Source organism: Narcine bancroftii, chromosome 3 (genome assembly GCF_036971445.1).
Source record: "Narcine bancroftii isolate sNarBan1 chromosome 3, sNarBan1.hap1, whole genome shotgun sequence".
Classification (NCBI taxonomy): domain Eukaryota; kingdom Metazoa; phylum Chordata; class Chondrichthyes; order Torpediniformes; family Narcinidae; genus Narcine; species Narcine bancroftii.
In genome coordinates, this window is record NC_091471.1 from 112330984 (window position 1) to 112345666 (window position 14683).

A 14683-nucleotide genomic window follows, 5' to 3' on the forward strand; every position below is an offset into this window, starting at 1 on the left:
GAACTTCAATAGGGGAGGTTAAGTGTCGGTTATATTGTGTTTGGAGTTCTATTCTTCCTTGTATAAATCTATAGTAGGCTGGCTGTTCACCCTATATATGCCTCCCATAATCTTGTAGACCTCTGTCAAGTCTCCTCTCATCCTGATATGCTCCAAAGTAAAAAGACCCAGCTCTGCTAACCTTGCCTCATAAGATAGTTTCGCCTCAGGAACATTTCCTCAGATGTCACGATATTTTACCACGTCATGAACATGCTTGATGAGGAGGCCACGGCCAGAGTGGATGACCTCATCCACAACCCCACGGCCGAGGGTAAATACACTGCCCTCAAGAACTTCTTTCTTGTCACATTCGGTCTCTCCCCACAACAGCACGCCTCTGGACTTCTGCATCTAGATGGGCTAGGAGACAGAACACCGTTGGCCCTGATGGATGAGATGCTGGCGCTGGCAGAGGATCACAAGCCAGATCTTCTTGGAGCAGATGCCTGAAGACGTTCAGCTCCTTCTGGCGGACGAGGACTTCACGGACCCACAGCGAGTTGCGGCCCGAGCAGACACCCTCTGGCGAACCAAAAGGGAAAATGAAGCCGCCCTCAGCCAGGTCACCCACTCAAGGCCCATCCGGTCACAGGACCCCCCTTGAACATGCCGGAGGAGCACCACCAGGCAGCCCTGTACCTATTAGGGAGACAACTCGCCCAGCCGCCATTGATGGCTGCGGCGACTGGCCACGCAAACAGTCTCCTGCATGTGACCAATAAGTCCACCGGCCAGCGTTTCCTGGTGGACACTGGAGCGGAACTGAGCATCTTACCCCTGGCCGCCCTCGAGACCCACACCCAAGCACAGGGTCCCAACCTGCGGGCAGCCAACGGTTCCGCCATCAAAACCTTTGGCAACCGCAGGGCACAGATTCAGATTGGGAAAGACAAGTTTCACTGGAGGTTCATGCTGGCCTCAGTGGGTACTGTGCTGTTGGGGACCAACTTCCTCAGAGTGCATGGCCTGCTGGTGGATGTGAAGGGCAAATGACTAGTTAACGCTCGCACTTGCCATTCAGTCCGCCTCAAGGCCATGGAAGCCTGCAAGCTGGAGATAGCTGCCCTAACCACTCACAGGGTCTAGTATCCAGCATTCTCGACGAGTTCCCCACCATCCTGAAACCGCAGTTCACCGCCACCATGCCCCATCACGGGGTCTCTCACCACATCTCCACGCAAGGCCCCCTGCTGCACGCCAAGGTCAGGCGACTACCATCCAAGAAGCTACAGCTGGCCAAAGAAGAGTTCTCCCACCTGCAGGAGTTGGGGATCGTCTGCCGGTCCAACAGTCCCTGGGCCTTCCCTCTCCACATGGTCCCCAAGTCTTTCGGGGACTGGCGACCCTGTGGGGATTATCGGCGCCTGAATTACGTGATTATGCCGGACAAGTATCCCATTCCACACATTAAAGACTTCACGGCAAACCTGCATGGCGCCCAGGTCTTCTCGAAAGTTGACCTGGTATGGGGCTACCATCAGATCCCGGTCCACCCTGAAGACATTGGTAAGACTGTGATCGTCACCCCCGTTCGGGCTGTTTGAATTCTTGCAGATGCCCTTCGGACTTAAAAATGTAGCCCAGACTTTCCAGCGCCTGATGGATGCAGTGGGCAGGGTTCTGGACTTTGTGTTCATGTACCTCAATTTCATTCTTATTGCCAGCTGTGACCACGAGGAGCACAAGGTCCATCTCTGCACCCTGTTTGCCCATTTGCCAGAGTTTGGCCTCACGGTCAGCGTGGTCAAGTGCCAGTTCAGCAAGCAGACGCTGCAGTTCCTGGGACTCACCTTCTCGGTGGCCGGAGCCGCTCCGGCACCAGAAAAAGTCACAGCCGTGCGTCAGTTCCCAAACCCCACCACCCTCAAGGGCCAGCAAGAGTTTGTTGATATGGTGAACTTTTACCATCGGTTCATCCCTGGTGCGGCCTACATCATGGAGCCGTTATTCTCGATGATCGCTGCAAAAGACAAAGTCCTGGTTTGGTCGGAAGAGGCGGAGGATGCCTTCGCAGCAATAAAGGACACACTGGAGAGCGCCACACTATTGGCCCACCCACGCCCAGAGGCCCATGCTGCACTCTTGGTAGACGCCTCAGCCACAGCTGTTGGGGGCGTGCTGAAGCAGTGGGTCGATGGCCAGTGGTGCCCGCTGGCTTTCTTCAGCAGGCATCTTTGACCTCTGGAACTCAAGTACAGCGCTTTCGACAGGGAGCTCCTGGCCCTGTACCTGGCCATCTGACACTTCCAGTACGTCCTGGAGGGCAGGCCGTTCACCAAGTTCACCGATCACAAGCCACTCACGCAGGCCCTTGCGATGGCCAAAGATCCCTGGTCGGCTTACCAGCAGCGCCACCTCCACTACGTGTCGGAGTTCACCACCGACATCCAGCACAGGGCAACTAGAGACAATGTTGTGGTGGACATGCTCTCTCAACCCGCAATCCACAGCCTCGCTCCCGGCCTAAACTACACCCAGCTGGCGCAGGGACAGAGGAAAGAAGCAGAAACGTAGGCCCTCCATACTGCTATTACAGGGCTCCGACTCCAGGACATCAGTTTGCCGGGCAGCCCAAATACGCTGCTCTGTGATGTTTCCAACGGTTCACCGTGCCCAGTAGTCCCACCGCAGTGGAGGTCGCAGGCCTTCAGCATGGTCCACGATCTAGCTCACCCCTCGGTCAAGACATCGGTGCAGATGGTGGCAGAGTGGTTTGTGTGGCACGTGCTCAAGAAGGAGGTAGTAGCCCAAATGGCAAGGAGCTGCACACAGTGCCAGACTTCCAAGGTCCACCGGCATACAAAGGCCCTGATTCAACAGTTCAACCCGGCGGTCAAAAGGTTCCAGCACATACATGTTGATATCGTGGGCCCCCTACCAGTGTCCAGGGAGGAGCGCTACCTGCTGATGGTGGTTGACCGGACCACAAGATGGCCGGAAGCCGTCCCCAATCAGGGACACTTCTGCAAAACGTGCACCAGGAACTTGCTTGCTCACTGGATTGCCAGGTTTGGAGTCCCGGCACATATCACCAGCAACAGAAGCGCCCAGTTCACCTCTGCACCCTGGACACAGTTGGCCACCACATCACGACATATCACTCGCAAGCTAATGGGCTGATGGAGCAATTTCACTGCCACCTGAAGTCCTGCCTCACTGGTCCTGGCTGGACAGATGAGTTGCCCTAGATCCTGCTCAGCATCAGGACAGCTCCAAAGGAGGATCTGCAGGTATCATCCGCAGAGTTGGTGTACTGCGTGCCACTGTCACTACCCGGTGAGTTCTTCGGCCCAGAAACAGACTCCACGACCGACCATCCGACCCTGTTGGCAGAACTCCGCAACAAACACGCCTCGCTGCCCCCCCCCCCCCCATGCCTCCTATGCACCATGGTACCCGATCAGCCCGACTGCCCAAAGAGCTGGATGTGGCAGAATCTGTCTTTGTCTGGCGCGGCCCGCACACTGCGCCCTTGCAGCACCCTTATGAAGGCCTGTACAGAGTCCTGCAGCGGTCCGGCAAGACCTTCATGTTGGACATTGGAGGGTAAAAACGAACTGTTTACAGTAGACCGCCTCAAGGAGGCGCACATGGACCTCACTCAACTGATTCAAATGACTCAGCCCAAGCACTGAGGCCGTCTGCCCAAACGGCAAGACGCATAAGCCGGTTCTGGTGGGGGGGGGGGGGGGTGTTGTGTGGTGGCACACATACTTGTGGTGAACCAGCCCCGCTTGTACTGCCGCGTGGCAGGGCAGCCACGAGAAAATGGCACCATCGGGGAACCTCCTTACGTCGTGGCTTTAGCCCAACGCACGTCTCAGGCAGATGTGATGACGTCACTGCCTGCGTGGGGGCAGAGCTTGCACTGCCCTTAAAGGGGTGCGTGCAGGATTTGAAATAAACGGTCGTGGAGAACCTCTAACGTGGTTGTTATGAGTCTCCTTCATCGTAGCTGCCACTACAAGGGTTGATGAAGGTTTGTGTTAGATGTTGTTAATTTGTTTTATCAGAATTTTAGCAAAATCTCAAATGACAGGCTTGGTGAAAAGTAAAAGCCCCTGAGATTGGAAAATTGGCTCATTTACAGGTAACAAAGGATAATGAGTGATGGTTATAGCTGACTATTGTTTCTGAGTACCCTTCCTGATATATTTAAAAGGTCAAATGGCCTAATCATTCTCCTATTTACCATGATTCTGTGCTTGAAATGGGAAATGTAAAATTTGGATTTTTCGGAAAATACATTATCATTGCATTGTGAAGACTATAGTTCTATCGCAGCAGAGAATTAATTAACAGAGTTTGGAAGGTGATAAAACAGAAAATGCTAGAAAAACTCAGCAGCTATCAGACAATATCTCAGGAAAGGAACTAGTCATGTTTCAGGTCAAAGTCACTTTGTTAGAACTGGGTAAGAGAAAATAAATTGGTTTTGGTTGCAGAGAAGGTGAAGGCAGGATAAATAGGACAAATATCTTTGATGGGGTAAAATTAGAATTGTTGCTGTGTTATGCCTCACCAACAGCAATTGAGAGACACAAAAACAAAAAGGTTAAGTTTAACACAAAATTTATTAACAAATTAACAATAATAGAATTACCTCAATAAACTTAACCTCTGAACATAAGCCTTTATGGCAACTCTACATTAACAACAGATATTTACAAGGTGTATGTGGGGAAAAAAAACCCAGACCATTACAGTCCAAGCTCAAAATGCCCCAAAAAAGCTCCCAAAACAAAACCTCAAGTCAGTTATGTCAAGTCCGTCAGTCAAAAAGGAACAGCTCACAGTTTGGTCTTCAGGCTTGGGATTCTTAGCTTGGTCGCATGCTGGTCTTTTAGTTAGACATGGAGACACATGGCCATGATCACTGTTGACTTAACGACTTTCCTGAGTTTCAAATGTGGCAACGGCCTCCTTTGATTTATTCACATAAAATTTTTCACCTAGTGACTTAGTCACTGCATGAAGTTCATGCTTCTGAAGCCCACTTTAAGGTTAACAAGTGACCTTCTGTCACACAAATCTTCCCCTATAAACACCCTGTTTTGGGTCATCAAGTGACACCTGTCACATGAAGTCCTTTTGGAAGGGGACTGGGGAAGCCCAGGGTATCAGAGTGGCGCAAACTGCTGTCATAACAACGGTGCTGGCACCTGTAGATAAAGTAGCTCAGTCTTGTTTCTTCCACTGAAACTACTGGGTGAGCACACTGACAGTCTCACTGACTGCCCTCCAACCAACTGACAACTCTGTTCAAAAACTCAGCACGCTGGGCTCTTCAACTGCCCCAGTGCATGCTTTCAGCTCCCCCTATTGGTGGAGAGAGGTTAACAGCAGCGGGCGTGATCTCCTCAAGCCCACCGGCTTTCAGCACGTGGCTCTCACACTTTTGAGAACTGTCAGCTTTCCTACCGCTGTTTCAGTGTTTCCCACGCAGCTGTCAGTTTTCCTAGTGCTACTTCAGCGCTTCACAGCAGCACATGATCCTTTCTTTCCCCCGTAGGTTCAATCCTGTCCCTGGTCCTAAAATAAAATTGTCCAAGGTCCATAACATCAGGGCCCATAACATCAGGGATGAGGTATAAATGAAATTACATGCTGTCAATCGATTAAACAATTAAGTAAGTAGTTTTATTTTGCCATTTAAGTCCAAAGATTTGAATTTTAAAGTTGAGGGTTTCTTCCCCAACAGGCAGGCACATTATTAGCATTTTTATTACTCCAGTAACTAAAAGGTTAATTGCTGTTTGTTGCCTACTTTTAGCTCATATTTTGGCATCTAACAACTGGTCCCATTGTTAATGTCTGATGTGAGTCAGCAAGCTTGTGTTGCAAATATTTTGTCTCTCAAACACATGACCTGATGATTTTCAACTAAGAGAGTGCAAAGCTGTCCATGAAACATTAAATAAGCATTCTCTTTCCTGTAACCAACAAACAAGTTCCATTTTTATTTTTCCTGAACCAGCTGTCCAATCATATTTGTATATTAATCAAAACAGTCATTGTTATTGGAAGAGCATCCTAGTGAATAAATCTGTATCAAATTCACAATAGACACATTTGGGATGTAATCATGTTTGTGTATTTGTGTAGATTTGTTTCACTTTTAAAGGTAAGTTTGAAAATTTCTGTTGAAGGAAGCAATTTTAGACTATGTGCATAATGAAGTTTCCAATATGAGATTAGCCTTTTTTTTTTGCATCTACGGGACATATTGATGATTTGCACATAGCTCAGTTTATAAAGGACCAGGTTTCCCAATTGCCTACCAATTAATTAGTATTGTAATTATCAAAGCTTTTTGTATTTGGAATACAGGCAAAGGAGTGAAAGTGCCTATTTATCTTCCAATTACCTTCCCATTGATTCTTTCATGGGAAAGAATAATACTCAGCTCCCCGCAGAGTTCCATTACCTTGTGGAATTTCTTGGCTTCCATATTATTCAATGCATGGATTTCCCAATGGCTACCCATTTCAATTCTCCATCCCATTCCCTTGTTGACATGTCTATCCATGATCTCATGCACTGTCAGACTGAGACCACCTGCATATTGGAGGAACACACCTTATCTTTTGAGTGAGTACCCTCCAACCTTTTGGCATTAATATCAACTTCTCTGGCTTTCGTTAAAACCCACCCCCCTCCCCTTTCCCTATCTCTGTCTCTCCATTCCATTTCCTTTGCCCAAACGTGATAACTTCTTACCTTGTCCCTTATCCTGCTAACACCTTTTGTTGATCTGGATACCTCCCCCACCCAGCGTTGTGTGAATTCTGCGACTTCCTGAGATTTCTTGCTTCTGGCTTATTCCTTGAAGAAGGGCTCAGGCCCGAAACGTCGGCAATATATCTTTGTCTCCTATAGACGCTGAAAAGATCAGCTGAGTTCTTCCATCAATTAAGAAAGGGGGAGATTCAAACTAGAGGACATGGTTTAAGATTGAAGGGGGGAAATTATAAGGGGAACATGAGGGGAAATTTCTTTACGCAGAGGGTGGTGGGGATGTGGAATGAGCTTCCGGCAGACGTGGTCGAGGCGGGATCATTGGTTACATTTAAGGAAAGACTGGTTTGTTACATGGATAGGAGGGGACTAGAGGGGTATGGACCGGGTGCTGGTCAGTGGGACTAGGAGGGTGGGGATTTGCTACGGCATGGACTAGTAGGGCCGAACTGGCCTGTTCTGTGCTCTAAGTGGTTATATGGTTATATCATTTTGGTGTGTTTTTACTACAATCAGTGTCTGCAGACTTTAGACTTTCACCAACTTCTTTAGAGTCCACTTAAGAAGTGATCTGTATTGGACACATGACATTTCCTCATTTGTCAGAAAGGCACCACAACAACTGCACTTTGTGAGAAGTCTGAGGTGGGCAAAGCTACTGGCTACCATCATATCAACTTTCTACAGGAGCTCTATTGAGAGCGCCCTAGCCGGCTACATCACAGTGTGATACAGTTGCTGTAGAGCACATATGTCAAACTCTGGCCCGCGGGCCCGCAAGATCATTTCAAAAATGTATTAGAGGTGGCCCGCCCTGCAGCGAGAGCCGATGCTGTTTTTTGGTAATGTCACCCCCACCATCCTCCCCCTTCATTGCACATCCTTCCCCATTGTAACACGAGAAATTGTAACACGAGAAGTCTGTCGATGTCATCAGCCGGCAAGCCAGTTGGAAGGCTCCCCGCACAACCAGTCACTTCTCCCAACTGTTGAGCGGTGCGGCGGATTGGCGAGCGCCTGTGATTTCCTGTCGGCGCGACGGGCATGGCAGGCTGCGCACGGCCCCCAGGCAGCGCGAGCCCCGCACGACTGGCACCGGACGGCCCTTCCACAACGCGAGTGCACTTCTCCCAGTCGCCACGGCCTTCAGCGCTTGCACCCGCGCGGACCCCAGGGACGGCTGGTTCGGCCCTGCACGTGAAGAGAGATGGTGGCTGTCCGCAAAGGCTGATCGGCAGCGCTCTGGGCCTGAGTGGGTGGGTAAGCAGGGGTGGACAGAGGGTGTAGGTGAGGAGTAATGGGCAGGGTAAGTTATGGTGGTGCGAGGGGCAGTTAGAGGGAGGGATGAATAGAAGGAGGGGTGGATAGGGAAGAGGTAAAAGGGGAGGGGCAGGACGAGTAGGGGAGGGGTGATTAGAGGGTGTGAGACGGGTAGAGGGAGGAACAAGTTGAGGGGAGAGGCAGTAGAGGGGCGTGTATAGGATGGGGTGGGTAGAGGCAGAGCGAGTGGAGTGAGGGGTGAGTAGAGGTTGGGTAAAGGACTGGTCAGGTAGAGGGATGGTGGGTTGAGGGTGAATAGAGCGCTAAAGCCTGATGAGTGAGTAGGAAATGCTGAGTCCTGATGCAGGCCAAAATGGACACAGCCTGTGAATGCTGACTACATCTCCACAGGGACCAAATAGGTTTCCCTCAGGTCAAGCAAAGGGTGAACTTGAGCTACCTACTCCTGACCTGTAACATTATCCTCCTAAAGTTTAACATTACATATGTTGAAAGAAGAGAAAACATGCAGATGTTGTTGAAAATTTTCAATAAATATTTAGTTCGGCCCTCGACTTAGTCCAAGTTTTTAATTTTGGCCCTCCGTGAATTTGAGTTTGACACCCCTGCTGTAGAGCATTGGATCGGAGGTCAATCCACAGGACCATAGGAGCGGTGTTCTTTTCCCCCCCCTCCCCCCCCCCCCCATCAACATGATTTACCAGGATTGTTGTCTAAAGGGAGCTTGCTAAAGCTGTGAGGAGCCCTACCACCCTGCACGCAGCATCTTTCAACTACTCCCATCAGGAACGAGATACAGGAATATCAGCTGGATCCACCAGGCTGAGAAACAGCTTCTTCCCACAGGCTATGACACTGTTGAATAACTGACAAAGTGGTGATACAAAACTCTTCTGACTCTACTATATATTTAACAATAATATTTATTTATTTTAATATTTGTATTTATGTATTGTTCATATACATCGTTTGTTTGTATGTGTTTTATAACTGTAGGTGTGTTTATAGTGTTTTGCACTGAGGACTGGAGAATGCTGTTTTGTTGGGTTGTACTTTGTACAATTGGATGATAAATAGACTTGGACTTCTTTTTATCCTGAAAGCAGAGGTCTAAAAAGTGAATTAATTGAGATCTTTAAAATTATAGAAGGCTATAAAAAAGAAATATACATCAATATTACCATTTGAGAGGAAGAGTCAGATTAGAAACATGAACTAAAAAATTAGATAAGACATTAAGAAACTTATTTTCTCATAGTGTGGTGGGAAATTGGGAGGAAAAAAAGCAATAATAGATACTGGTTGAGGTGAATAGTAGAGATGTACTTACTTACTTGACATGAATAATCCACACACACACCTCCCTAATTTTTCTGAGTAGAAAAAAAAAAGACAAAATTGGTGAAAAGAAGCTTCATGCTCCAACCAATATCACTTTTCTGTGTCATCAATTGAAATTAATATCAAGAAAGATGTCAAACCAATATTGTACCTGATTCTCTGTTTCCCAGTGAACTGATTAAGTTGGATTGCCCCACAAGATATTTTGGAGCAGTAATTTTAAGATTCATTCTTTCTCTCCAGTGCCTGGACCAAGCACGACCAGTGATGTTGGGATGACATTTTCGATGATTATGATGGCTTGGATAATCATTGCCCTTGTTTTGTTCCTGATGAGACCTGCTAGCCTGAGAGGATATCCAACAGGTGGAAAATCTCACGGACCACACAATGTAAGTTGAAATAGCTTACTTGCACAACCACATGAATAAAATACACATGTACAGGCAGTTGCCGGATTAAAAACTAGTTTCTTTACCTAAGTCTGTCTTTAATTCAGATTTCTATGCAAGTTGGAACAGGTACATACAGTCCTTATTTAGCATCAGTTAGTCAAAGGTTTATCTTAGTATATATAGTATTTATTTTACCTTTATATACATATAAAATACTTCCCAATACACTAAAACATCTTAAGCTTATAATACAGTACATAATAATAAAAGTAACTACGTACAGTCATCAGATCATGATTAAAAGTTAACACTCACAGGAGAAGATGATGGAGAGGTGCTACTCTCTCGTGAAGCTGAGCGATGGCAGCGACCCCAACCCCATGGCTCCCCACATCTTCGCTCCTACCAATCCATGTTCAGCTCCTTCGCTCACTCCCCCCTCTTGCTTGCTCACCCCTCCCTTCCTCTTCCCTGCTGGGTGACAGCAGCATCACTCACTATAGCATAACCAAATCAAACCGGAAGTTTACAGCATTCTACTTCCAGTCGGCTTCTCAGTATGTAAGTATGAGTTGTTTGTAAATCAGGCATTTTCAACTCAGGAACTGCCTGTAATCTATGTAAGTTGACCAAATTCACAACAGCATTAGCTGTTATTTTACTATTTTTCTAGATATTTTTGTCTCCATGTTTGTTATTCAAAAGTTACCCCAGTTTACAATGCTGATCATTTGTTTTGTACCAATAAGATTTGTTTTTCAAAGATTGGGAATTTGCTTCATCAGTTTTCAGGTGTAAAGTGCGCCACTCTGCATTTATGCAGCATCATTCATAAAATTAAATGTTCCAAAGTGCCCAAAACATAGCATAACTCAAACACGTATCAGGAAATGTTAGTGAAGGTGACCTAGTTTTTTATGAAAGGGAAGGTATTAAAGAGCATCTGAAAAGGGGAGAGATAAAGAGTGGAAGAAAGGTACGAAAGAAATTCTGGCGTTTTAGTAATTCACAGCTGAAGGTACAAGGATTAGTTAATGAAACAATTTAGACCATAAGATATAGGAGCAGAAATAGGCTATTCAGCCTATCAAGTCTGCCTCACTATTTAATCATGAGCTGATCTGTTTTCCCACTCATCAGCTTTCTCCTTTGATGTCCTGATAAATCAAAAAACCTATCAATCTCTGCCTTAAATGCATCCAATGACCTGGCCTCCACAACTACCCATGGCAATAAATTCCATAGATTTACCACACTCTGTCTGAAGAAATCCTTCTGCAGCTCTGTTCTAAGCAGATGCCCTTCAATCCTGAAGTTTGCCCTCGTCCTTGACCCTTCCACCATGAGAAACAACCTTTTTACATCTACTCTGTCCATGCCTTTCAACATTTGAAATGTTTCAATGAGATTCTCCCCCACACCCTTCCCATTCTCCTAAAGTCAAATGAGTACAGACCAAGAGCTGTCAAACGCTCTTCATATGATAGCTCTTTCATTCCTGGAATCATCCTTGTGAACCTCCTCTGAACTCTCAATGTCAGCACATCCTTTCTTAAATGAGGAGCTCAAAACTGCTCACAAAACTCCAAGTGAGGTCTCACCAGTGCCTTATAAAGCCTCAACATCTCATCCCTTCTCTTATATTTTATGACTTAACATGAAAGTTTATCTTCAAGCCATCCTGCAAAAGAACTTTCAGATCCCTTTGCATCTGGGTATTTTCAATTTTCTCCCATTTAAAAAATAGTCCGCCTATTTAATTTTTTTTACCAAAGTGCATGACCGTACACTTTCCATCATTGTATTTTATTTGCCACTTCTCTGGCCATTCTCCTAATCTGTATGTTTTGCAGCCTCCCTGTTTCCTGAACACTACTTGCTCCCCCATCTACCTTTGTATATCTGTAAACTTAGATATAATGTCATTAATTTCATAATCTAAATCATTGATATACAGTACAACATTAAAAAAAAGAGACCCCAACACCACTAACATAGCAACTGGCAACCCATCTTCCTGCCAATCAGCCAATGTTCTACCCACTCTAGTATGTTTCCTGTCATACGATGGACTCTGATCTTATTAAGTAGCTTTATGTGCTGTACCATGTCAAAGGCCTTCTGAAAATCCAAAGACACCATCTGCCTGCTTGTTACTTCTTCAAAGATTCCCAAAAGATTTATCAAGCAAGTTTTTCTTTTGAGGAAACCATGCTGGCTTTGACCTATCTTGTCATGTGCCTCCAAGTACTCCATTATCTCATCCTTGACAGTTGACTCCCACATCTTCCCAACCACTATCATCAGGCTAACTGGTCAAGAATCTTCTTTCTGCTGACTCCCTCCCTTCTTGAATAGTGGGGTCACATTCTGGGACCATACCAGAATCTATTGATTCCTGTAAGATCATTACCAATGCTTCCACAATATCTACCGCTACTTTTTTCAGAATCTGAAGGTGCAATTCATCTGGTCTGGCAGACTTATCTACCCTTAGACCTTTCAGCTTTCTGAGCATCTTCTCCCTTGAAATAGGAACTGCACTCACTTCTCTTCCCTGATGCCCTTTGACATCTGGCCCACTGCTAATATCTTCCACAGTGAAGACTGATGCAAAATATTTGGGCCGCACAGTTAGTATGATCATTAGCGCAACGCTGTTACAGCACCAATGATCGGGACCGGGATTCAAACCCCACCCTGTCTGTTAAGTGTTGTACGTTCTCCCTGTGTCTCTGTGGGTTTTACCCGGGGTCTCTGGTTTCCTCCCACCTTTCAAAGCATACTGGGAGTTGTAGGTCATTTGGGAGCAATTGGGTGGCATGGACTCGTGGGCCGAAGGGCCTGTTACCCTGCTGTATATATAAATTAAACATTTTAAATTTTCATCTCCTTGACTCCTATTATTATTTATCATGTGTCATTTTCTAATGGTCCTATATCTACTGATACTGATTATCTGGATGATAATGTGGTAAATTGGATCAACAAGTTTTCAGATGACACCAAGATTGGAGGCACTGTGAAGAATGGTTTCAAACTTTGCAGAGGGATCTGGACTGGCTCTGAAAAATGGCAGATGGAATTTAATGTAGACAAGTATGAGGTCTTGCATTTTGGAAGGACAAACCAAGGTAGGATATACACAGTAAATGCTAAGGCACTGAGGTGTGTTGAAGAACAGAAGGATCTGCGAATAAAGATACTTAATTACCTGAAAATGATGTCACAGGTAGATAGGGTTGTAAAGAGAGCTTTTGGTATATTGGCCATCATAAATCAAAGTATTGAATATTGGAGTTGGGATGTTATGGTAAAATTGTATAAGACATTGGTGAGGCCAAATTTGGAGTATTGTGTGCAGTTTTGGAAACCTAAGATATCAATAGGATAGAAAGAGTGCAGAGAAGATTTACTAAGATGTTGCCTAGACTTCAGGATCTGAGTTTTTATTTTCTAGCCTACTTTTACTTCATCTTTTCCAGTTATTAGTTATTACTTTTTTAGTTACCTTCTGCAAGTTTTAAAAACTTTCCAATCCTTTATCTTCTCACTAACTTTTGATTCCTTGTATGCCCATTGGCTTTGATTTCCCTTGTCAGACACAGTTGTGACATTTTTCCATTTGAATACTATCTCTTTTTTGGTATGTATATACCTTCCTCATTTCTTTTATTTTAATATTTTTAATTTTCACAGACTCATGTAATATATACATGACTCATATATACAATGCAATCTCTTCCAACACCAGTATAACATTCAGAGTCCACTTTTTATCCCCCCCAACCCTTTCCCACCTCGTTTTTTTAATATTTCTAAAATTTTCATCCACAATGTAGTCAATTACAAATACATACATCAAACAACATTGTGTTTGATTCCCCCCTCCCCCCCCCCCAAAGGTCCCCAAAAAAGAAAGTGGGAAATAAAAAGGCTAGAATAGATAAAGCAAAAGAAAAAAGAAAAAAAGAAAGCGAGGATTACCCCAGAAGTACTTTTATTCCTTTGTATGTGCTAAACTACAGATCTCTAATAATTAAAATCTTTACTTCTGAGTAGCCCTCAACTTCTCTTGAAATCGAAATATAAAAATAAAAGGTAATAATGAATTTAACCAAACCATTAATCAATACATAATAATAAGCAAGAATTCTTCCTTACTGGCGCTGTTTAAATATACACAGCACCAGCCCCCTCTATTATCCGGGATGTAGCGTCTGCCACAAAAAAAGCATATGATTAGAGGTTCCCTGATATTCCTAAACTCCCGGGTATCCATATCTTTTAACAATGTATCAACCTTAATAATAAATTGCAACAACCAATGAAATAAACATATCTCATTCCCTCAGTTCATTAATAGGTAATGTCTCCACAAATTCTGCCACTTGTTTACAATCTGGAAAAAAATTTCTTGTTGCCATTAGGTAATGAGATCTTCATTGTGGCTGGGTAACGAAGTACAAACATTTTTTCCCAAAGTGTCTTCTTAGCCGGATTGAACTCCTTTCTTCTAGTCCACAATTGTGTACTAATATCTGGGTAGAAGAAAATCTTTGATCCATGGTATTCAAGTGGGTTCTTTCTTGCTCTTGCTCTCTCAGATGCCAAGGAAAACATTTTTTCTTGATTTTTTAAAATATTTAACCACTATAGAGTGGGGTTTTTCATCTTGTTGTGATCGTGGCTTTAGGGCTGTATGTGCTCTTTTGATTTCAGTAGGACTTTCAAATTTGTTCACCCCCAGAACTTTAGGTATCCATTTTATAGGAATTGAATCATATTTTGTTTTTCTTCTCCCTCTTTCAAACCAACAATTTTAATATTATTTCTTCCACTAAAGTTATCTATATTGTCAAATTTTTTTTCCAAACATTTCTTCC

At 44.9% G+C, this 14683-nt stretch overlaps 1 protein-coding gene across 1 annotated transcript in view; it reads left to right on the forward strand.

Annotated features, from left to right (window-relative positions):
* smim14 (small integral membrane protein 14) overlaps positions 1-14683 on the forward strand; it is a 65975-nt gene that overhangs the window by 39680 nt on the left and 11612 nt on the right. Inside the window, exon 4 of the mRNA XM_069924901.1 lies at positions 9646-9794. Within this exon, the coding sequence (XP_069781002.1) occupies positions 9646-9794 (149 nt within the window). The remainder of the gene's footprint in view (positions 1-9645; positions 9795-14683) is intronic.